The sequence below is a fragment of the Cydia pomonella genome, chromosome 9 (assembly GCF_033807575.1).
Source record: "Cydia pomonella isolate Wapato2018A chromosome 9, ilCydPomo1, whole genome shotgun sequence".
Lineage (NCBI taxonomy): Eukaryota > Metazoa > Arthropoda > Insecta > Lepidoptera > Tortricidae > Cydia > Cydia pomonella.
In genome coordinates, this window is record NC_084711.1 from 20641525 (window position 1) to 20667357 (window position 25833).

At 41.1% G+C, this 25833-nt stretch overlaps 2 protein-coding genes across 2 annotated transcripts in view; one reads left to right on the forward strand and one right to left on the reverse strand.

Moving 5' to 3' along the window:
- LOC133521654 (mediator of RNA polymerase II transcription subunit 13) overlaps positions 1-25833 on the reverse strand; it is a 136803-nt gene that overhangs the window by 39352 nt on the left and 71618 nt on the right. The window contains exon 3 of the mRNA XM_061856741.1: positions 10310-10394. Coding sequence (XP_061712725.1) covers positions 10310-10394 — 85 coding nt within the window. The remainder of the gene's footprint in view (positions 1-10309; positions 10395-25833) is intronic.
- LOC133521652 (uncharacterized) lies at positions 19178-21405 on the forward strand. The gene is made up of 2 exons (XM_061856738.1): positions 19178-21147; positions 21227-21405. Exon 1 carries the CDS (start codon positions 19660-19662, stop codon positions 20884-20886), a length of 1227 nt encoding a protein of 408 aa, XP_061712722.1. The 5' UTR covers positions 19178-19659; the 3' UTR covers positions 20887-21147; positions 21227-21405.

Below are 25833 nucleotides of genomic sequence, written 5' to 3' on the forward strand. Positions count from 1 at the left end.
ATTATGCTCGTATGATATTAAGTAGTATGCGAAGTAGGTAACTATTGTACTAAATTGTGGGAAAGTTACCGTTTACTTCTAATGTAGACTTTTTTGCTTAGGCACTTTCAATTTCAACCTTAAATCTTACATAATATGGTACACTTTTGAATTGAAATACGTCTAAGTAATGTATGCTTAACTCTAAAACGGATTATACAGTCATACCTACAAACCCTTATTACATAAATTTATTACTCTCAAGTCTTTGTGGAGCATAAACTATCGATGATTAATCGTTCGCAAGTAGCAATTACGCAATGAGTAATATTGTTTTACCTTACCGTCTTTGTTACACAGTGTGTGATACGACTTAAAACATTTTACACTTTGATTATGTGGAAAATTATTGAAAACGATCGTACTAATTAGTTTACTACTAAGTTTTTTCTCAAAATCTTAACTGTTTTCAATTTGATTATTTGATTTGTTAGACCTGTACCCCAAAAGCATAAAATTGTTGTAGTAATTCACCGAATCGCATTTCACCTCGATCTCATATTTAATTTTCGCATTGTGTCTCAATAGTTTTTTTTTCTAGTGGCTATAAGTTTTAGTCGCATTTCACCTCGACCGTACATTTAAACATCGCATTGTGACTCAATCGTTTATTACTTTAGTCGCATTTCACCTCGATATTGTATTGGCGACGTGATTCAACGCAACGTCAACGTCACATAGATAAAATTTTAATGAGTTTGATAGCACTTGAGGCTTAATCCTACAAGTACAAAACGTGTTTAAAAAAAACACTTAATTTTAGTGCAAGCATCAAATTAACGTATCAAGTTAAATAGAGTCCCAAACAAACGTCGATCGCGGCGAAATGCCTCTTCGGTAACATACTACACGAAAAATTAAATACTACAAATTAATTATACTACTGTCAAAGGCTACGGGAAAAAGTGCGTCAAGTAAAAAAATCCAGTGATATCTTTTTCATTCAAGGTGAAATGCGATTCGGTGAATTACTACAACAATTTTATGCTTTTGGGGTACAGGTCTAACAAATCGATTATTTTTGTATATGAAGCGAGTAATAAAGATAAATATAGTTTATTATTCAAGTAGACGTATTACAATGCGCTTATGAACGTCAAATAAAGCTACACCGGCTCTAACCCTACACCTCTGACCAGAGATGATTTAAATCTCCCCTCAATTGGAGGAGGGTATCCCAATATGGACCGGCAAGAAACTCTGTAATATATAGGAATAAATAAACGATATAAGCGAAACAAACTCCAGTGTGTTGTCAAAGTAATTTCCCCTCCTTTACACCTCGCCTTGCGAATGATGATCCAGTCCAATTTTAAATGGAGTAGCTGTCACGTGAAATGTTTGAAGACATTCTAAGGATGTTTAGCATAATTATTTATTTAGATGTCATTCAATTAACAAAAATACGGTAAAAACTTATTTCTTTAATTATTTTTTAAATGAAGTCCAACTAGAAGACTTGAACTAACTATCATAAGGACCTCATTCGACGCGAGCGTTTCTTAGCCAAGCACAGTTTTTCTTGAAGGTTAAAAGTACACTACACATAGATAACTTGTAAATACAAATCAGTGTAGATTGGGTCGCTTAGTTGAATCTGCGTTCCTTTAGCTCATATCTGGAAAAGCTTTCTTAGCTTCATGACTATTTATCGTTTGCATATCTAGAGCAGAGCCCAGCCGGGGAAGTACCTCCACCTTACAGAAAACCGCAGCCAAATAACACTAGACCCTACTCATAGTGTTGTGTTCCTGCCGGTGAGTAAGGTTGCCAGAGCTCAACGAGGGGAGGGAGGGTTGTTAGGGTCGGCAACGCCCTGGAGTTGCAGGCGTACATAGGCTACGGAGACTGCTTACCATCAGGCGGGCCGTATGCTTGTTTGCCACCGGCGTAGTATAAAAAAATGTATTTGGATGAGTATTTAATTTTAAGCTCGAATTTTACGAAGGACCTTGTCCTTGTTTTGTTTCTTTTTCGCCCCAGTCAGGCAGCGTATAAGAACGAAAGAGCAGGTTGTATTAATAAGTAGTATACAGTGTGATCTAATAATAATTAAATAGGCGTTTATTTCAGGAGCTGCGCGCGCCGGTATCGTTGCCATTAATAATTCGTGCACCTTATTACCGCGATGCAAGGTTGAAAATGGTTAAGTGTGTTAGTGTTAGTATGTGGTGCGCCTACGCATTGCGCATCGATAGCGATGTAAACAACGTTGCAGTGGATTATTGTTATTTAGGCCTTGGTCTCCGGTTGACTACAAACAACGGCACTTAGTATGAGAATATCGCAACATTTCTATAGATCGTGAATGTTTATCGCGAACCATGTTCAACGTGTTGCCACTCTGTCGCACTTGTAAATTCGTACATATGTAAGTGTAACAGGGAGGCAACACGTCGAACGTGGTTCGCGGTAGGCCCTCAGATATATCAGAGCGGCCAAAGTGTTCACAAATATTTGAACAAAGCCACTATTATAACTTGATAATAGTGGCTTTTAGCAGATATTTTTGAGCACGTTCGTCGCTCAGATATATCAGATGGCGACTGTAGGTACGCAATGGTCAGCATCCAATAGATTGTCACGGCCAAATATATCGGAACACATCCTTTGTATGGTAACAAATGTGTGCGATTACGATATACTTCGCCACTTTGGTGGTCACTATCTATAGTATCGGCCAATAATATATCACCTTTGTGTTTTTTTGTATGGGCATGTATAGAGTCAACAATGTAGGTTACTTTGTGGATTGCATATTTTACTAGTGATTTTATTCAAATATATGATAAAAAGCGCTGGTGGCCTAGCGGTAAGAGCGTGCGACTTGCAATCCGGTGGTCGCGGGTTTGAACCCCGGCTCGTACCAATCAGTTTTTCGGAACTTGTGTACGAAATATCATTTGATATTTGCCAGTCGCTTTTCGGTGAAGGAAAACATCGTGAGGAAACCGGACTAATCCCAACAAGGCCTAGTTTACCCTCTGGGTTGGAAGGTCAGATGGCAGTCGCTTTCGTAAAAACTAGTGCCTACGCCAAATCTTGGGATTAGTTGTCAAGCGGACCCCAGGCTCCCATGAGCTGTGGCAAAAATGCCGGGACAACGCTAGGAAGAAGATATGATGAATACTGCAATGAAATACTGTGAATTACAATAGAAGACTCAGCATATACAAGTTCCTACAAAAACACACTAAGGTGATATTATATCATTGTCTGGTACTGTGTTAATTTATATTATTGTTCCATCTGTGATGGGCTTAACCGCATAATGTACAGTCATACAGCGCCACCTCGTTCAAAATTGGAAGCAGTAATTGTCATAGACTTGACACATCTTATTCAATCAAAAATATCTTTGGTATTATTATTATGATAGAGGTTAAAGTGGGCACGACGCGCGCGCAGGTGACCACGCAGCGCGGTATGCGATGCGTTGCGCACTGTTATTATGTTTTTTACGCTTAAGTATGCGAATAGTTTCGCGCGCAGTTCCCTTCGTGTACAGTCGCCAAGGCGCTCACAAATATCTGAACACATCTCTAATGGTTCAGATATTTTTGAGCACCTCGGCCGCTCCGATATATCTGATGGCGACTGTTCATGCGAAAGTAACTTTGTCTGTTACCTCTTCACGTTTAAAATGCAGAACCGATTTAGATGCAATTTGGTATGGAGATAGTTTGAGGCCCGGGGAAGGACATACGATAGTTTTTTTTATGATTACGAATCATCATCATCATAATACTACGCAGATAAAGTCGCGAGCAGAGGCTATTTAAATTTTATAATTATGAAGTAATAATAAATTTAAGTTTGAATGCACAATAAGGAGGGCTGAACAGTATTAGAGTTAGACCAAGTTAAGTTGGCAGCGATTTTCATTATTTTAAACGTCAAGCTTCTATGAAATATATGACGTTTCAAAAACCCTAGCACAGCTCGCTCGCAGTATATTTTCAATCTTTAGAAGGAAAGTTACCCCTGCTGCCTTAAAATTAGGTTGAAGATCGATTTGGTGGTGTCAACAACTTATATAGTAGGTACTCTAGAACTTTTTAATTTTCTAAATTATTTCTTTCTACAGGAGGAATGAGAAGTTCTTGGGTTACTCATGACTAGATGTCATTCTTTCGATATACGATATACTGCATTGCAGGTATTTTACGATTCCAGCCACAAAATCAGCTTTTTGGCTGAACGGCAAAGGCACTTTTTACGCCTGTCTGAACCGAATGTCATGTCAAATATACTTAGTTCCATTTTTACAAAGCTACAGAATTCGATAAACCTTACATGTAAAAAACATATATAAAGCACCTTATTAGAATACGATAAAGTGCATAGTTGTATATATATTTTTGACGCCGTCCGTGCCAGTTGGATCGCATTCGCATCGCGTGTCCACGGTCCCCGACCCCGAGACGTCCCGGACCGACCTTCCTGAGGTCTCACATTGGCAAAAACTAGACTCATTCGATTTTAAACTCTATTCGCAGGAAATAGAGTTGGGATGATGTTGTGGCGAGATACGAGATTGTAGAGGTTACATATTTTGGTAATATGGAGCGCAGACGGATATTTTATAAGTAAGATTTTTTTATTATAACCTGAACTATGTTGCATATGAACACGCGAAAATACGTTCTTAACGGTTTACATATTATTGTAGTTACAATTTATCTTTCTACTTATTCGAATACAAGTTCTGTAGATACTACTTTTTCGGTTAGCATTGGCAACGAGGATATTTTAATTGTATCTTAATAACAATACCGCGTTAGTTACATATGACTTATACTTGGTATCTACGCCGGAGAGCGCCACATTTATTTATTTCATAGGTAAACAAGGTACAAACATTAAATAAGCAATTTTTCGATTTTCCCATGAAGACTCAATATTGGTAAAAGTAGGTTGAGCCCAAGTAGGCTATTGATCTATTGAAAACAGTAAAATCAATACCTACCTCAAAACAAGATACTTCTGTATGAAAGTTACTCAATATAATTGCTAAACACATACATCAAGCCCGCGAAATGGCAGAAGTACTTAGTATTTGTACCAAGGTATTCCAAATTTGTTTTGGCGATAACATCGCGCCATAATTCGTCTGGCCGTCAAGCGTTGTTGCAAATAAAGAGGTGTTGTGTTTCGGAGAGCTTCGTACCGACCTAGAAGGTAGAATAATATCGTTGGTGTACATACTAGTGTGTTGGTATACATGTTGTATATTACGTCTGTAGCGCGAGACTTGGTACGGTGCATTTATTTTGACGAAAATTTTCAAAAATCATTTCAAACAGTGGCGAATATGGCGGGCGGTTATATCTAAACCACTGAAAGAGACGGACGAAAGAAAAAATCGAGACGGGCGGGAACAATCAGGAATTATGCCCAGCGGTGAAACATTTTACAACATTGAAAAAAAACGGCTTACAGAAAAAAAGCTGCTGTGCAAGGACTACAAACACAATTAACATTATTAAGGCGCAATTTTTTAGACACAATAATTATAGGTACCAAAATATATTTTTAGAGGGATCTTTGGACAGGCAAATTGATATATGATAAAATAATCCTTTTAACATAAATACAATCGTTATCAAATGTCAACAGGCAAAATAAGCGTGGCAAACAAATCGAACATCGATAATGGTTGACAGTCGCAAGTGCAGTAGGTACTGAAACTCAAACCGACATATGGAATGCGAAAAATGTGATACTAATTAAATGAGTAATTTCTGTGATACTAATTAAATGAGTAATTTCTATCAAAAACAATCGATCGAACCCGCAACAAAAACCAAACGTTTGCCATCCCTAATTGGTGCGCATCGTAAAATTCCATCTAATTCACAAACGTTCAATTCCGATAGCAAGCTTAGGTCTAGTATATCTTGACCTGGTCCTTAACATGTAGGGAGACTTGTTGCAATAAGGTTTATTTAAAAAAAATTGTATACCATATAGTCAACGAGTACGCAGCAAGCAGGTTCTCCATACAAACGTCTACCTAAATTGTTCTGAAACTTTTTATTTACAATAGAATAAGGTATATCTATGCCTGTCATTAGTTTATGTAGCTTCAGATACCATAGTTAAAAAAATACATCGAATTTAAATGTTTCATACAAAACTTGTTTTTGTTTGTTTTAGAAGCTGGAGCTATATAAACTAATTAGAGGCATAGATATACCTCATGTCATTATACGTGCAAAGTTTCATTACAATCCAACACGTAGTTTTAAAATAAGAACGAAACTCCGTAAGATAATTTATTTCTTTAGCAAGTTTTCATTCTACCATTTTGAAGATCGGTACTAATTTTATACATCCCAAACAGGGTCTTAGAATTTCGTCTACAAAACAGCCTACTTGTTTCAGGGAAATCAGGGACCAAACTTAAATTGGTTGACCCTCGAGTGAACGATGGGTAGCAGAAATGGTCACATAACATCGAGCGCATTGTTGCTTTGAGCAGCCGACGGGGTCGACGACCCGTCCGGATTTCGTTCATGCCAGATTCCGCAGCCAGGGAGCTTGAAGTACCATCGTCAGCGCAGCTAGACGTTCGTGAACTTTATTGGAAAGACAATAAGGTCTATAAAAGGTAGATTATAAATGCCGCAGCCTGAAGTAACATCGTCGACACAGTTAGACATTCGTAAGTTTTATTGCGATGGATTAAGGTCGATAAATGATCAAAATTAGTGCTGATATCCCTGTACTGAACTGCACCGATCTACTTAGTTGCGGGTTAGTTAATAGGTGTTTTATACACGTGTCATGATGGTCATGTTTTTCTGTTTCCTATATTTGAATCAACGATAAAAAGGACTTTAGATTCCTCTGGACAGATTTAGGTGGAATTCGACGTACCTATATGTTTTCTTCGTTAATAATTGAAATGCGTACTTGACTACTTGCTAACATTTCAAATTTAAGCGTATGTTGTGGGATTAAATGAGGTGAGGTGAAATTACTGAACAATACAACCAACTGATTAATTATGATTGCAATAATATGGATACTGTACAAAAATTCCATTAGATGTTACATTGAAAGAAACTAAAGCGATACCGAAGAGTGTCGCGGACCCTTACTTAAACAAAAAAGAATCAGAAGAAGATATAATTAAGATGAAAACACATGCAATTAAATAGACATCGTTATCGCTATTCGGCTACCACTTAAAGTCACTATTAATTATCTAATCACTGAAATGATGTATACTAACAACATTAACAACGTTTCTCTAGTATCTAAGTTTACAAAAAATCCTCGAATACATCGTGCAATGTCAATAAACGAGAGAGCATACAATTACAGAGGCGCATCTGTTTCCAATTCAGACAGCTGAATAATCCTGATACCGTTGGCAGTTCAAATGAAAAATTGGAAAGGTGCAATTAATGTTTTTAAATCTATATTGCTTTCCGGGATTATGGGGATTACAGATAGATAACGTTCTTATTGACGGAGCGAGAGCGAAGTTTTCAGGGACAAAATCCTTCCGTATGGCCAGCTTTTCGGCTTGCTCTACAGGTCGCATTTTTCAAACGATTTTCGTGTAATTTGTGAGCAGTTTGTATAGAATTTTTGGCCTTTAGTTTTGGATTTTATCAAGCGGGAGCCCTGGCGGTTTGCGAGGTCAGAGTCACTAGTATACGTAGGTGTTCATACTTACACCCTGATACCAAATGGTCGGTATTAGATTGCTTTCATTGGAAGTGTCTCTTGCGAATAATCCGAGTTGAGCTTCCTGCAGAGTGGTTTTTTGAAGACCTATTTATAAAGTTTGCAGAACTGCATAATATTAAATTCCTTGAAAATCGTAGCAATAAGAAACGGAGAAGCTCACGTTATATATTGAAGAAGGTAGTAATAAAAGAAGTGATGACCACTTGAAAATTTTATGAACACATCTTTATAATGATTACCTAGCGATTATCAATTAAGTAGTCATTGTGAGGTTTAAAATTATAGTCTGGGCAAGAGTACCTACGCAAATGCCATAAACAAGATGCTCAACGCATAATACGGTGAGGAAATGCCTCCGTAAACACCACAAATGCGTAGTTATCCGCCGAAAAATAACGAGAAAAAATACCGCGAGTATCGTATGTGTGGATCGAAATTATGAGATAGGTAATAAGCAATAACAACTGTAAGACGCATTATAGGTTAGCGATGGAGCGAATCGGAAGCTGTTATTCAAAAATCCGTATTACCAACCTTTTTTTCCTTTTTGAATCGTTTCACAGACAAGACTTAAAGGCGGTTATCACACTGGATGCGATTCGCCCGTCACTCCGATGTTTGAGCGAGACAAAGCTATGCGCGTATTATAGCGACATCCCGCTCGCAGATCGGAGCGACGTGCGAACCGCAACCAGTGTTATAACCGCCTTAGGTGAACAAGTAAGCATTGCATTCCGTTCCGATTAGGTAGATAGTTCTTATATCTACTAAGTTCTATCTATTTTTTACGATCTCGGGATCACTCTAAGGACATGCTCATGGACGTACGTTTGCGAATAAATAGACACAAGTACACCGGTCAGCAAAAAACGACTTTAGAACGCCCGGCGATGCAACGACCTTGGTGAAACAATGTCGACGAACGATGCGTTTGCGCACCTCATTCCAATGGAATACCGAGTAAGTTGATCAAAGCACTAAGTTTCCAGTAGGTAATTAAGCTTACGGTTGTTCCGGATCATGAGGTCAAGTTATACTGGCGACATTTTCGGATATATATGCCTGCGCCCACGCAAGCAATGAGAATGCTCTACCAGCTGCCAGGTGCGAATTAATTGCCGCGAAACGCGATTATAAAAGAACTGCTGTTTGCGATAAGCTGCTGTCAAACAGCTTGACACGGAAGAGATAATTATCAAATGGAAAATGGGCCACCACGGTAGTTAACATTTTGTAAACGGGATATATTTGACAGTTGTGATTAAAATTTGTTTTCATCATGTCAGCCGGAAGCAAGCCACTGCTAGCTAAATGTTTTCCCAAAAAAACTCTTACGTTTGTAACTATACACTAACTATACTATAAAATCGAAGTTCTAATCAACCTTATAATAAAGCACAAGGAACTGGTACTTAAAATGAGGAGGATGGAAGGAAAGAGATCTGCTAAACAACTGTATAGATAGAATATCGTTAAAGAAATCAGAAGAAGCAATGGACGCAAATACTCGTATGAAACAGTAAATCACATGGCATAGGTAGCCACAAACATTCAAATAAAAACGACAAAGTAAAATAAATTGCATTGTGACCAGCCGATAATATAGATAATCAATAACGTCAAAACAAAGTCGAACGTCTAATCAATCGTAGCACCGTCGCAAATTGCGCGTGCGACGTTAGCGAGACACTGGCGATAAATCCAAGCGACACTATTGGCTATCCGTCTTTAGAGACACAAATGGTTAGCCTTGTTGGTAAGATACACTCTCTTAATAAGTTTAGCGATTTAAATAACGTTATTTTACCAAAACGGTATTTTAGTAGCCTTAAATTTCTGCTCTTAACGTTATTCAATGTAACGAAATCGTTATCCAATTACCCATGAAGGTACGATAAAACGATGCATTCGGATAATAGATGTATGAAAATATTTACGTTATTGAAGCATTTGTATTGTGCCTATCTATTGTAATACGGGCAGGTTTCCGCAACTCGACGACTATTAGTGTCTATTTTGCATAAAAACAATACTTTCTTGTAATCAAAATAACTAATACAAAAGGAACGAAATAAAAACGGTTATAAATACCGATGTTTATAGTAACGTTACCAAGGTGGTTAGCTATCTCGTTTTATACACATGTGAAAGAATGCTGCGAAACGGGTTCCAATAATTGCAGCTATTCTATGTCAGTTGGTTAGAAATTACTACTCGATTACATGTCGCGCTCAAGGCGACATCCTACTTCCTAACGTATCTCAAGCACGTTCTTAGAGCGAATGGAATAAGTGAGACTCCTCAAAAAATTTACTAACATCAAAATCCCAGGAAATTATTAGATTCTTTAGAAGACTTATCCAGCTTCCAGCAGCAGTCCGGCAGCATTATAGCATATGAACATTTTGAAATGTCTTCGATTTCAGTTTTCACGATCGTCAAATGCTGAGCAAAGTTGTTTTTGTTTATAACCAAGATGCTTAAATCTCCAAATATAAGCAACAGGTAAAAACGTTTACAAAGTACAGACCAAACTCCAATATATTTAGTATATTATGATATTTACCTTTCGATTAGGTTATGGAGGGCCTTGAAGAGCAAAGAGCGGCACTCGTAGGATAGTCCACTCTCCCACGATCCTTGGTCGCCTTCTGTAAATAAACAAAATGGTGATATTTAGTAACTAGTCCAAGGAACATAAAGTATAACTAGGTCAAGTTCTGAGAAAGTAAGAAGCATAATAGCTTTATAGGTCAATCATGATGAAAAAGCCGGTTTAGGGAGAAGGTTATTTATAAGCCACTGTGACCCGGAGTTTTCGTCTGCGAAATTGCATTCGTTGTGAAAATTTGCAACCCTACCCGACTAATGTTTTCAAATAATCCGAGTCACAAACAAATTAAGGTACATGGTCAATTACTGACATGCTGGCGCGAGTCCCCTTGACATTGACTGCCTTTTGTCTTCAATGGTAAAGCAGTCATTTGTATGATGGCTTGTGTTACTTTGATGGTGATCTTTATGACGGACAAACCCTATAATGATAATGGAATTATCGTAAAGAGACGGGACAATGACAGTAAATAAAGGTCGCTGCAGCTAAACATTGTCAACCTATTTTGCATTTAAAATGCATCGCATTATAGAATCAATTAACATGGATCGAAGGTCAAGTCAGACATGAAATTATCAACAATGGTAGCGATAAAATCCGTATTGCAGCGAGGTACGCTTGAAATAGATGTTGTTGCATTCGCAATCAGAAGACAAACTCGGCCTATCACCGGCGTGTAACGCAAAACAAAACTGCGGGCGGCGTTGCCGCTCCGTGCCGGTACAGCCGTCCCGCTCTGAGGGGGCGGGGCGACGCGTGACGTCTCGACCCGAACTCGCACGTGCTTGTGTTTGTCGCGGACACACATGCAAGCTCCGTTGACATTATAATTGACATTGAATTCTTCGCGGACCATAATATTTGGTCCGATCCTTGTAATCAATGCTAGTGTAACATAAGTACACGACCTTTTCCGTGGAATTATCCGCTTTAAAGTGTCGAGGTATGATAATGATCAGGAGTATTTTTCCTACGGCTGGATTGCTTCCAAGTTGCCTTGACATTTGCTCCAGGTGCGACAACAGAACTAGAGCACGCGTATCTTATCGCGCGTTCGCCTCGTTATCGTGGCATCGATTACGAAAATCGCCTGATAGATTGAATCCATTTTGATGAGCGGTTTATCAATAGTGCTAATGAGAAGCGATAATGCGGGTGTAAACGGTGGCAAGCGGTTGTTTAGGCGTTGGTTTACAAACATACTCGTAAATACGGTAGAGATTCGTCAGATTCTGAGTATTATGAATACGACGTTAGGGAATACATTGATTCTACGTTAGGGGGGGTGTTAATACAAGAAATAATGTTTATTACATATGGAATCCAATCTAATCTATGATATTAACCGCGCGATAAGATAAAAGCAAGATTTTAGAGACTACGTGATGAAGAGAGACTAAACGTTTTACCATGCCCAACCACAAGATAAACGGAATTACTGAACGAAACAGACGTAGATCTTAAAATGGAACCTCAAATTAGAATTAGCGTAACGGCATTTAATGGAGATCAAGTGGAACGTTCGCTGCGTAGAACAGATACCGCTATAGAGCACTGCAGTTACCACCAGCGACCAAGGCCGCTAACGCAACCAACGGTACGCTTACCGTACTCAGTTATTCACGAAAGCTTACTAAGAGCATCGCTATAAACAGACCAGTGCAAGTATCACTTTTGATGTTATTCATCACGAGGTCTGATTATAATAGGCTCTTCCAGAAAAGTGTTTTGTGAAGTGGTAACACCGGTCACGAAGCACCGTGCCATCGCGGAGACTCAAGGATTTTGGCATCGATCGTTTGAGAATCGGTACTCCAATAATGATGGGGTAATTGAGGTGTCTGTTGGGTAAGGTAAAGCGTCTTCTGACGGATCGGGATTGTGCTGCGATTCCGCGGTTTACGCTCTGAGGATTCCGAAAGTTAGTGAGCAAGCTATAATAAATTCTATGCATTTTATCAAGAATAGCTGTCTGGATTGGATCTACTCGTACGTGACAATCTGACAATGTCGTTCAAATTCTTATTTATAAATGATTTTTGGCAAAAATGTTAAAATCACTTCTAGAAATTAGTCTTTTATTACATGCAATGTTCAACGGAATTTAACATATCACCTAAATGTAGAGGTAGATAAGTACTTGGCGGCTGACTCAGTGTACTTATTTAGGTTCTAGCATATTCCGTGATGTTGCGGTATGGCCCTGCACTATACATACGCGCCTCGATTCTCGTCATTTAATCGATCGAGTTGCGGTTTGGCTCTGGAGATTGGACGGTATACGAAATATAACAGTAATTTTGCAAGTAGGTTTAGATATTTTTAAGGGTGGAACTTAGTCTATTTTTCTCGAATTCTTAAATCCCCTACAGTATCTCCTAAATACAGCTTTTTATATTCTCCAGTGCGCTAACCTTGCGTTTTGGTACATTCAAGCGGCTACTATGGGGGACTCAAAAGTGGTCACGTTTTTTCATTTGTAGTCTGTATTTTTTGCACTCATGAAAAATGTGAAAATGTTGTGTGATGTTGAAAAAATCCGGAAAATTACCAAACGACTCGTTTTTTCAAGTTTCTATCCAAAAATACAATCCAAATTTCAGTTACAATACTTCCGAAAAAAAAGAATAAAGCAGAAAAAACAAGATTTTTCTAAGCTTCTGTATTTTCCCATATGAACTTAATTGGGAATTTAAACAGGAAGGTTAAGGTTGCACGTCTAGTGTGTTAGTTTCTGGCATTTTATATATTTGACACTGTCATCACTCATCAGTGGCATTGTGTATGACGTATTTAATTTTTCTGAATAAAACATTTGATTTTCTCCAGGATTTTCATCGCTATCCGTGATGGCCTTCTCTTTTGCACACTTCAATTATCTTCAAGCGCAAGCGTCATTCTAGGCCGGTGGATTGGCGCTTCTTTCGTTCGTCTGTTGACGGAGACTGCGCAATTTTTCGAGGTTTCCGCCAATCTGCGGGCACCGGTCTTCGCTGGTTAGTTTAGATGTTTATCCCGTTCTGTTTAAGGGATGTAACTGTTATTATTTAGGTTCAAGGACTTCAAGGTCGCATGTTCGTTGCGGCGCTGCGACCTTGCGTGGATCGATAGCGGGCAGACGCGCGCCGCCCGCGCCCTCCTCCGACGATCGCGCAATCAACAATCTGTTTGTGGAGCGCTGTTAATGGTTACCGATATCTGATAATAACATGGGTTACGGGAATCAGGTGAAATGCACTTATACTCTGGCAATCCAGCTTCGTCAGTGAAAAAGGCGGCAAATTTGAAAAATGTAAGTGAGAAGGATCGATCTCATCTCCCACACATTTTGAATTTCGCGCCTTGTCTACTGACACTACTGGCTTTCCAGAGTATATTTTTAGGTGGCCATTCTGCCTGTATTGTGTTAAAGTTTTGCATGCAGAAAAAGGTTTGCATTGACCATGTGCAACACATGTTTTACACGTGTTTTCAAGTTAAGTACAAGGTTTTCTTGTTTACAAGTTTTTCCCACGTTGTTTATGTTTATTTGGATATAAATATACTATTACCTATGACGTAGTAAACGTTATAGTAAGTAACAGTTTTGAAAGTTCCTTTAGTTTCAATATCCGTAATGTTTCCGAGTAAAATTTATAGATCTTTGGAGCCGCAACAAAGAAACAGACAATCACGTATTAAAGAAGCGCTAAGAATATTAAGGCAATGGGTGCAGACGATAAACATGCTAGTTTACGACTAGCCGCGGTGAGTCGGTGATTTACCGTGTGCGACTGCGACAGCACGACAACATTACGACGTGGGTGTCCGTCTCACTCGCACGATACAACCTGGCTTTGCTTTTTCCTTTGCTTTTCAATCGTTTGGGCGAACCAGCTCGTTAGACCTGGGGAATCGTAGCAGCTATGCGTAATTCGATATCATATTTTTATAGTGTTTTTCCATGTTTGAAACAAAAAATCCATATGATACTTGATGTTATGATATTTTGTACCTATGGAATAATGATATATGAGGAACGATTGAGTGTTTTTTCTGTTTAAATTCTTTTATAATCCATACGGTATAGTTTCTGAGCGTTCCACTCGTTTGCGTTCATCAAACTATTGGAACACCCCTGGAACGATGGAACAATAAATTATCATTTTGTGATACTTCAATCGGATAGTTCCAGACTTATAGGGCATATGTTCGTGAGATATGGATATATTCCGCGTGTTTCGACTAGGACTGAACACAAGCATTACTTTACTGTGAGGTCAGGTCGATTTGTGTCAAACCACGACATGGCTTTACACCTACACAGTACAGGTATATCGGTACCTGTACTCTTAGTACCAGCGTTCCGGTACAGAGTCACAATATACGATTGCGCCATCTATAGGTACATTTTGCCATCTAGTATGATGGCATAATTCATGCGGCAGTTGTATGTATATCGTCTGAAAGTTCTTCTGTTTTCTCTGCATGTGGAAAATGTAATACCTCATAAAACGAATTAAGGGACCTTAAATTTGCCCTAAAAGGTTTTATACATTGCAGTTAAATTTAAATTTAATAGTATAGGAAATATGGTTAAGTACCTTCTTTTGTTTTGAAATGGAAATAAATAGTAAATCTTAGAAAAGAAATTATTTAAATTACATTATTGGTAGGCAATAAATTTCTATTATATTACATATGGAAAAGAGATATACATATACGTATATGAATTCTAACTTCTCCAGAAACTTCCTGCCTCGCACAGCCTAACTGTGGATTGAACTGTCGCCTGCGGTATTCCCAGGCCGATAAGACCTTCAAACCTTTAAGAAATTAGCGTGCTCCTATCTTAAAGCAACGCACATACAACCCTCCTTGTGTTGCAGGTGTCCATGGACGACGGTAATCGCTTACCATCAGGCGAATCGTCTACTCGTTTGCATCATAAATCATTTAAAAAAAAAAACACTACAAAGCTCAGCCCCTTCAGATGAAGCGCCGGGAAAGCGTCCGAAAAAGAGAAATAGAAAACGTTTGACAGCTACGTAGCGGCAACGTCGCGGAAAACACGCTTTGTTTACAACCGGCCGAGCGAGGTTAACTGCCGACTTCACTAACCGGTAAGGAGAGCGTACCTACTAGGTAAATAAAGAAGGTTTTATTTAGGTTTGCCAAGAGGTCAAAAAATAAGATTGCTTGAGTATTCCGCCAATTACATGCAAACACTATTTGACAATAGAACCAACACTTCTTTTGACGATTTGAGTGTACAATTTTCAGGAAGCGCCCATTTTCATAATTCGATTTGCGATAGCTAAGTTAGTATGTAATATTATTTATTTATTTAACCTTTTATTGCACAATATAAAACCTTATAGTACAAAAAGCGGACTTAATGCCATGAGCGAGGATTGTAATAAGTTTTTGCAGCCAAAATATTTTCATTTTTTTAAAGAGTTTAACTACTATTTTATTGCCCACCCAGTAGGACATTATGAATATCATGACTGTCTGAAAATGTTGTAAACTATTTATATTTTAAGTTAACACATTGAGTGACCCAGCGAGGGGACCCGCTCGAAGAGTTCTGTTCGTTTTCCTCTATAAAGCGGAAAAAGCTAGGATCGTCTACGTGCGTAGCGCTACGAAAACGTGCAACGTAAACTAATTAGCTGGCGCGCTCTTGACTATACCTCGCTTGGTCACATTCCCTATATTCTCTATACCTACATCCGAATCTATTATGATTTAGAAATAAGACCAATCTACAAGATATGAATAAAATGGATGCATCTTCCCTATTGGTACTTCACCACACTAATGTAATTCAAGATCGTATCGAGCGCGTGGAAATCTGTCAATTCGCGTGCGCCCCCTCCCCGTGTTGCTGTCTTGTTCTCGTGTATTGTGTTGTCTCGCTCGCGCCCACCCACGTGTTTGTGACGTCACGGCGCTCGTCACGGCGCTTCCCGATATGGACGGAATCGGGATCGGGCGAGACATAAACGCTGCAAGATCTTAAACATGTTACAATCTGGTTTAGATGATCGTTTAGTTGTAGTATTTGTTGATTAGTTTGTAAGAAGATTTTGGTTCGCCAATGGTTTTATTTACCTAGAAGCGCTGGTGGCCTAGCGGTAAGGGCATGCGACTTGCAATCCGGAGGTCGCGGGTTCAAACCCTGGCTCGTACCAATGAGTTTTTCGGAACTTATGTACGAAATATGATATTTACCAGTCGCTTTTCGGTGAAAGAAAACATCGTGAGGAAACCGGACTAATCTCAACAAGGCCTAGTTTACCCTCTGGGTTGGAAGGTCAGATGGCAGTCGCTTTCGTAAAAATTAGTGCCTACGCCAAATATTGGGATTAGTTGTCAAGCGGACCCCAGGCTCCCATGAGCCGTGGCAAAATGCCGGGACAACGCGAGGAAGTAGAATGGTTTTATTTACCTTACGATGTTACCATTGTAAAGGTTCAATTTAGATCCGTGATATTCAGAGACTACAGAGCGAACGAAGGATGCAACTAAACTTTTGTTCAGGCACGTTTACTATTCAGCATTCGGCCTTATTTCTGTAGTGGCGGCTTACTTTTTAGTGTTTTGTGTATTAAGTTTCTTTATGTATTAAGAGAAAGAGACGCAATGCCTTACAAATATTTGCGTCGTTCTCAAGCAAAAGGTACCACATTTTCGCTTGCCATAAGGACGCTCTAACAGGTTATTCGTATAAGATACGAGCAAATTTCGTCCTTATGGTAAGAGACAATATCTACCTATAGTACCTTTTGCTTGAGAACGTCACAATTGAGCTGTATAAATAATAGGTACCAAACGAAAGAAAACTACTACACTACATCTTTACCAACGCCGTTTTGAAAAAGCGAAGGACGCCTATGTCTATAATATCTGAATTCTGGATAATATACGTGAATTAAAGTTCTAGGTCACCAACAAATAGTAATTCGAATTATTCTTCGTGGTTGCATGAATTCGTCCGAACATCTAATCTCCAAGACCATACTGTTCCTCATACTGTTCGTCTATTATGTATACGTGTTGAATTCGTGTACCAGACGCGTAACACGCAAAAGCTAAAGAACTTTCCTTCTTATACCGCTCATCTAGTCATGAAACGTTAAGACACGGTTCCCGCTGTTCGTCTAGTACATATATTAGTAAACCAGAAGAACATTCCTTACAATGTTCGTCTATCACGTATACACGACGTTAGACGTACACACCGGGCGTCTTGCATGCATAACATCTGCGCGGTGCGCAGCTGCCCGACACACGGCACACGACCCCTCTCGGCATTGTTTCAATATGGTTGAGGGTTAAACATGTCAATTATGGGCTTATAAATAGTGGTAAGAAATTTAGCTTGTGTAACGTATGCGGAGTGAAATATGTACAAAATTCGATGTCGTATTAAATAAAAACAACATGGTTATTTTTTTATAAATATTCATGTTTTTTTATAACGTATTTAACAATGTTAAAAACATAAAGTTTATTCCAATGCGAGATATTTAACGGCAGTTATGGTACTTTAAAGCCAATCAGTGTCGAAAACACAAATGTTGGCATTTTTTTTTAGTTACAATTTTATCTTCCTTAGGAAAACTTTTTGGGAAACTTCGTATGCTCGACATATTTCACATTCTCGTCCGTTGAACCATTGGTGTTCTCAAAATAATAGTTACCTTGCCATGAATTTCTATTTTAAGTGACATATGATTAGCCCCCCATAATTTCCATAATGCAAAAACAGGTGTTTTTTTATATTTTTGACCAAATGACGTATCCGCATTTTTAGAGCATTTTTTTTGTTTTCGGAGACGGTAGGCTAACTTTTCTTAAACATTTGCCGATGCCCATACCATTAAGATATTTTTAAACAGTAAATGCAACATTTGAATGTTCTCGTGACCTCTCTGCAAGATTTTGTGACTCATCGGGCCTTCCTTTTCTTTTATCGATCTCTCCCAGAAAACTAGCTAATGCTGGAATGTTTCCCTGAACCAGACTTTGTAGCGGTAGTTTTTGTAAAGAAAAAGGACGCAAAAATATTAAAAACAGACCTTCAGCTCTAATCCGTTTCCACAAAATGTTCCACTATCTTCGCTTACGGCCACAGGTATAATAGTACTGGAGAAATTTCATACAGTTTTGCGACGGTGTTCTTCTAAATTGACCATAATTTCAAGAGAAATAATGCAATGCTCATGAAACTTACCGGATTAATTGACATACATATAGACTTTAATTTGGCAGTTAGATATAATTTCAATTTGTATTATTTTTTTACTTTTTACATGTTCCACACTTTGTGTAGATTTCACTCCGCATACGTTAATGTTTGTACAAACAGTACCACTCTTAACTGTCTATCGGTGGGCCTTATGCCTTTTGTAATAAGGTCCACCGATGTACAATTAACAGTGTGGGCGATGATACGACTGAACCATAACGTCCATAACAACTAACTTCTTAGTCTTCGTGCGCTTAGTAAGAATTTTACGATAACTTAGGAAGCGTAGGTACTCATAATATAGTAATTCCGGATAAAAAGTTAACGTAACAACACCAGAATCACCGAATCGACACCGCAGGTTAGCCGGGAAAGAAGCAGACTAAAAAAAGAGATTGCGCGACGACCTCGATGCATTTTTCAGCGACTGGCGGGAGCATGCACCAATCCGTTCAATTAACTCAGCCTCCTTGCGGATCATCCGTGGTCCAAAAGGAGCCGGTCACAAGCCCGGATAAAGGAGGAGTGCACAGGTCGTGTTGTCATCTTGGGGGCAACCCCGTCATGACAACACGCCCCAAAACCCCCAGGGTCAAGGTGGGAGGACGTGCCGAGGGCCCTCACAGCCGGCTGTGGGCAGCGGGGGGTTGGTGCCGATTGGGCTCGCAAGCGGAGGAGGGGAGGGGGGACAGGGCCTGTGTTGTGTCTGGCGGAAGGGGCGGGGTGGAGGCTGGGGAACCCCGGGGTGTCGTGGAGAGATGCCCTTGGGGTGAAGCGCCTCTATTCCAAACTGGAAGCTGGAGTGGTGGGCATACGTGTACAAGTGTTAGTCCCGGGAGGTCACGAGCGACTTCCTTGGGGTAAACCGACGTGCACAGTCTCATCACAGACAAGCAACGCAGGAGCTGTCCTTCCATGCTTGCGAGCCTACTCGGCACAATCGCTGTCGTGTACGACTATGCGCAGGGGGGTGGCGCCACTGCGTAGGTGTAAATGTTGCTGGGTGGACGGCAAGGGAGCACTGCCACCACTCTAAGTTTATTTCTTCCCACAGAATTTATAGTGTATGGATAAAGTAGAAACAAATAAAATGAACAAAAATAAAATCACCGCGCAAGCGGAGAAGGAGCCCGCAAGGGCAGAAGAAAGGGAGGGTGGGAAGCCAGTCGATGGACCCCCGACCATTACAGCAGGCGGAACCTCGAGCTCTGGCGAATCGGAGCATGGAGGTCAGGAGAGGAGCAGAAAGGGTACCCCGGATGTCCTGCAACTGGAGGGCCTGACACTGCATGAAGAAGAGGCGCTGCTACAATCACCATCGAGGGGGGAAACCGTTAGGGAGGCTACACCGGTGGGGAAGGAGCAATTCCATAAGTACGAGTCAAAGGCTCAAAAGAAGAAAGCGAAACTGCTTAGGAGGAGGGCTGCGATTGCTGGGGAAGGGAGTGGCATTCCCGTGGCATTTACCAAGGGGGAGGCCAAACCCGGCCCGAGCACCCGCGGTCTAAAGATGAAGAGACAGAGTACTGATGAGGGTCGCTCGGAGCGTCCTCCGGCGAAGCGCCATAATCAAGGCAAGGCGGCCGCAGAGGGACCACGGAACGTCGCTAAGGCGAATCGAGGTCTCGCTGTGGCTGTATGCCGGGAGGATGGCGTTTCGGTGGATGAGGCTCTGGCGAAACTCATCAGAAAGAAGCTTACGCAGATGATTGAAGTGGTCGTCTTGAAGGTAGTAAGGGGGGAGCCAGGCTTGGTAGCGCCAAGATTCGCTACGTCGGGGTTGGTGTCGGAAGGATTCTTCCTTGTGACACCAAAAACGACGGAGTCGAGGGAATGGCTGCTAAGTCAGGACTTCGGAGAGCTGGGCGGCCACAAAATCATCGTGCGGAAGCTGGAGCAGACTAGGGTGCAGGTTTGGGTTCCGGGCGATACCGACACTGAGTACGTAAAGGAGTTCCTGTACGCTCAGAATCCGGATCGACCGGAACTCAAAATTCTGCAATGGAAAGCAGTAGGCAGAGAGGCACTGGAACTAGGAACCCGACTGACCTATATGGTTCCTGAAGGTGTCGAGGAGAGCTGGGGCGAGGAGAAGACCAAAGTGTTGGACTTCTCGGCCACTAGCGTCCGAGTCCGGATTCTGAGGGCGAATCCAAATCCACAACCCTCAGAATCTAAACAAGAGGAGATAGAAGGAGCACCCGAGCTGATGCAGGAGGGGGCGAAACCCGTCGATGTCCATACAGGAGGAGAGGAGTGTATGGATGTCGCCGGCGATGAACCCTCCGAGTAACAGCTCGGGGACAATGACACTACACATAGATGAACAGGAAGGCTGACACACAAAGAACACTACACAAACACACATACATCAACACACACACGAATATATGCCAAGTAAACCTCCAGCATTGCAAAGATGCAATGTCCGAGTTAGGACAATATGTTAGGAGGGCCAAAGTTGATATAGCTCTGCTGCAAGAACCCTATGCATGGAAGAATCAGGTGGCAGGCCTGGGACATCTGGGGGGAGCTCTCTACTACGAAAGGAACGGTGAGCTACCTCCTAGAGCATGCATATACGTGAGCAATAATATAAGAAACATGGGTTGTGTCATGACCTTATGTTACAGAGACCTTGTTGTTGTGGAGGCCCACTTCATGAGTGACAAAGGAAGGAGTTACAAGGTGGCGCTGGCGTCCTGCTACTTGCCGGGAGACGGAGCAGCACCGACGATAGAACTAGAAGAAGCGGTACTTAGGTACAGAGGTAAGGGAATTCCCCTACTTGTTGGCTGCGATGCTAACGCACATCACGAGGTGTGGGGTAGCACCGACACCAATGAAAGGGGAGAATCACTAATATAATTTATTATTAGCAATGACCTAGAAATTATGAACACAGGTAACACACCAACGTTTATAACGAGGGCAAGGAGAGAGGTGCTTGACATTACTATAGCAACGAAAGGGATATGCGACAAGGTAATGAACTGGAGGGTGGATGAGGGGGACAGCATGTCTGACCACCGCAGAATACTCTACAGCATTGAATGTCGCGTAGAAAAGATGAAGGTAAGAAATCCACGAAAAACAGACTGGACGAAGTACGAAGAGGAGCTAAGGAAATCGGCTGTCTCGGGAGTCAGGTATGAGAATGCGAATGACCTAGAAAATGGGGCACTCAGACTGAAAGAGATTATAATAGGAGCATACCACAAGGCATGCCCGGAAAAACTGATACAAACAGGAAAAGGACAGCCATGGTGGAACAGAGAACTGCAGAAGGTAAGAAAGAAGGTACGTAGGGCAATGAGAGTAGCAACGAAAAGGGATGACTCTCAGAGCTGGGACGCGTATAGAGAGGTCAGGAACAAATACACCAGACTGAGAGAAAAAGCTAGCCTAGAGGGATGGAGAAGGTTCACAGGAGACATCAACAGTTACTCAGAGGGGGCGCGAGTGGTAAAACTGCTTGCGGGAGACCGAGCGTGTCAACTGGGTAGTCTGAGAGTGAACGGAGACTTAGTCACGGATCCGGAAGAGATACTAAGTGTCATGCTGAAATCACACTTTCCGGACTGTGAGGAGGTGACAGAAACAGAGAGACAGGAAGGGGGGGGGGAGTCCGACTGGGGGGCGGCACTGGAGGTGGTGGAGGGGGAGAAGGTAGAATGGGCGATTAGCTCCTTCGCGCCCTTCAAGGCCGCGGGCCCTGACGGAGTCCTGCCCGCACTGTTGCAGAAAGGCTATAGATACATAAAAGAGGACCTAGTGGAGCTATACAGGGCAAGTATAGCACTAAGCTACATTCCAAGGGTATGGAGAGAGGTGAGGGCGGTCTTCCTGCCAAAACCGGGTAAGAAATCGTACCAAGAAGCAAAGTCATTCAGAAGCATAAGTCTGTCGTCTTTTGTACTAAAGGCTTTAGAGAAAGTGATAGACAAGCATATAAGAGATAAAGTGGAATGCAGCGGAGATCCGCTACATGCGAATCAGCATGCATACATGGCAGGAAAGTCAACGGAGACAGCCCTACACAATCTAACGGTAAGGGTGGAAAGAGCATTAGATATGAAACAATACGCATTAGGCTGCTTCTTCGACGTTGAGGTAGCCTTTGATAAGGCAACCTTCGAGGCCGTAGAGGAAAGCCTGAAAAGAGAAGGTATCCGACCGACAATAGCACTATGGATAAAAAGAATGCTCAAAGGAAGATCCATAACGGCGGAGCTGGGCGGAGTAGCAAATGCAAGCTTACTCTGATGATGGAGTGCTATTAGTGAGAGGGACGGTTCTGAATGTCCTAAGAGAGATAATGATAAGAAGTCTCAGACAGGTACTGGGATGGTGCAGAGATAGAGGACTGGATCTCAATCCGTCGAAGACAAAGCTTGTGCTGTTCACGAACAGAAAGATAAAAGAGATAACACCTATAAAGATACAAGATAAAGAACTAGACATGGTGGATGAGATAAAATATCTGGGCGTTACTCTGGATAGAACGCTCAGATACAGAACTCACATCAAGGAGCAGTCGGCAAAAGCCATAAGAACACTGTATCAATGTAAAAGGGCAGTGGGGAAGAATTGGGGGTTGAAGCCGGGAATGATCTACTGGATCTACAAGGCGGTCATACTACCCAGGGTGCTATATGGGGCCGTGGTATGGTGGCACAGGGCCCATATCAAAGAATACCAAAGAGACCTAACCAAAGTACAGAGATTAGCGTGCCTAATGATGACGGGGGCCATGAGAACGACCCCGACACACGCAATGGAGGTAATGTTAGGTTTGAAGCCACTCTGGATTGAGGTAGAGAAAAGAGCCACAGAACAGTGGTACAGAATGAAAGCATGTAAAGAATGGAGAGGAAGCTGCGTGGACAAGAGACACGCGCTGATACAAAGAGAGGCACTATCAAGATTTGAGATGTTGATGGCCAACAACGACCTTATAAAAAGGCAGGAGATATTCGACAAGAAGTACAGGGTACATATGGGAGAGAGAGACAACTGGAAAGTGGAAGTCAGACACCCAACGACAATCTGCTTCACGGATGGCTCGAGAAGAAGCTCAACGAAACTAGCAGGAGCGGGCATCGTGATCCCTAAACTGGGAGAAACAGTATCAATATCACTGGGTAGATATGCTAGCGTGTTCCAAGCTGAGGTATGTGCAATAGCGCACTGTGCACGTATAATCAAAGAGAGTGTGAAGCAAGAGGGCGCTGTTGTAATATATACCGACAGCCAGGCAGCACTGAAGGCACTGAAGAAAATATCAGTCACCTCCGCTCTCGTGAGAGAATGTAGAGAAGAGCTAAACTCGATAGGCAAACAAAGAAGTGTCACGGTAGCATGGGTGCCGGGGCACCAAGGAGTAACAGGTAACGAGAGAGCAGACGAGTTGGCGAGGATAGGGGCGGAGACGGAATACATGGGTCCGGAACCGGCTCTGCCTATGTCAGCGGATGTCACGAAGGGAGTCATAGAAAAGGTAAAAGAATTGGAAGCACAGAGAGAATGGGAAGAAGAGACTAGCTGCAGACAGTCTAAGATGATGGTCAAGGGCATTGATCACAAAAGAACCAGGTATCTTCTGAAACTAGGTAAGAGCAGTCTGAGAATATTGACAGGTATCATTACTGGTCACAATACTCTCAACAGACATCTCAAGGTAATGAAAATAAATAGAGACTCCTCCTGTCCACACTGTGGTAAGGAGGAAACTAGCTTCCACCTACTAGCAGAATGTATCATGTACGCGGCACTGCGATATAATACATTCGGTAGAGACTCACTAATAGAAAACGAACTAAAGGACGTCGAACTTAAAGATGTCCTTCTGTTTTGCAGGAAAACAAGAAGATTTGAGGAGATTGGTATGGGAATGCCGCCGGGACAGTAACCTGCAGCTCCAACTTCAGGGAATTGGGCTGAATGAACGCAACACGCGATCGACAGCCCGCCTGCTTCCGGCCGGGCGTCCCTACACTACATCTACATCTACATGCACCAATCCGTGATGAGTGGCTGAAGAAAGGGGAGGTCTTTGCCTTGCAGCAGTGGGACACATAATACTATATAAAAAATATTGACACAGAAAAGTTAATGTTATTGAAATTCACATATCTGCAGAATAATCACGTTGTCCTATGTTAAATATAAAAAAAAAACACAAAACAACAATCTTAAGAATAATAAGCACTATAGCAATTATATTTTATTTCCGTTCCGGATAGCAAAGTTAATGAGCGTATTGAACGAGTTAAACGGCTAGTGGATTATTCCGCGTAGAATCGAAATGAAAAAGAGCCTTTCTGAGGTGCAAATTTAAAATTAGATAAAGTGTGGATAAAGTTTACTCTAAAGTTTTTTTTTCTAAACTTCAATTTACTCTAATTCTGTCCAATCGGATCTAAGTAAGATGACTCAACGCAGCACACACGCCGATCGGCGGCGCGCGCGCATCAATAATAGCCCGATCCGATACGCGCCCATCGATACACGTCACTCGCATTTTATTAATAAAACTGCCGTTCAACAACCCCGCGCAGGCTTACGATGCATAGTTACATCACGGACTGTTACAACTATGTTGTATTTTGCGAGTTTCTCTGACCACTATTGTGGAGTTTAAGTTAGTGCAATTACAAACATATCAACACACTGCACTGAAAATTATTATCGGAGATTTTCTTCCAAGAATATACTATAGTATAATATTGGGATGATATCTTAAGAGCGATTGATTATTTATAACAGTTACTTTATAACTTTATTTCGTTGACCATGAGTAATTTTACTCAGGATTTTGAATTCTCGGCTTCAGAATTATCTCTACAGAACATCTTTACAAATAAATGTTTTATAGTTCAATATAGAAATGATATTCCTTCTTCCAATGACTCGATTCCGAAGAGACGTGACGAAATAATATAATATTTATTTGTTTACACGGAGAACCAACAGCTGTAACTATGCTAATATTGACAAAAATAGTGATACAGAGCCAATTATGGGATCTGACAAATAGCAACATGTTAACATTTAACATTAAGTTCCATAACACGCACAATTTGTATTATAATTGTATTATTATCTTATATCCTGGATAATACTAACAGAAACACATCACCGTTACGATCTATGTCAACTCCTTTAAAGTACTCTTCTCACGGCCTCATTGCTATGGGACGTGAGCGCACCATACAAATCTCGCTACAGCTAAGCGGAT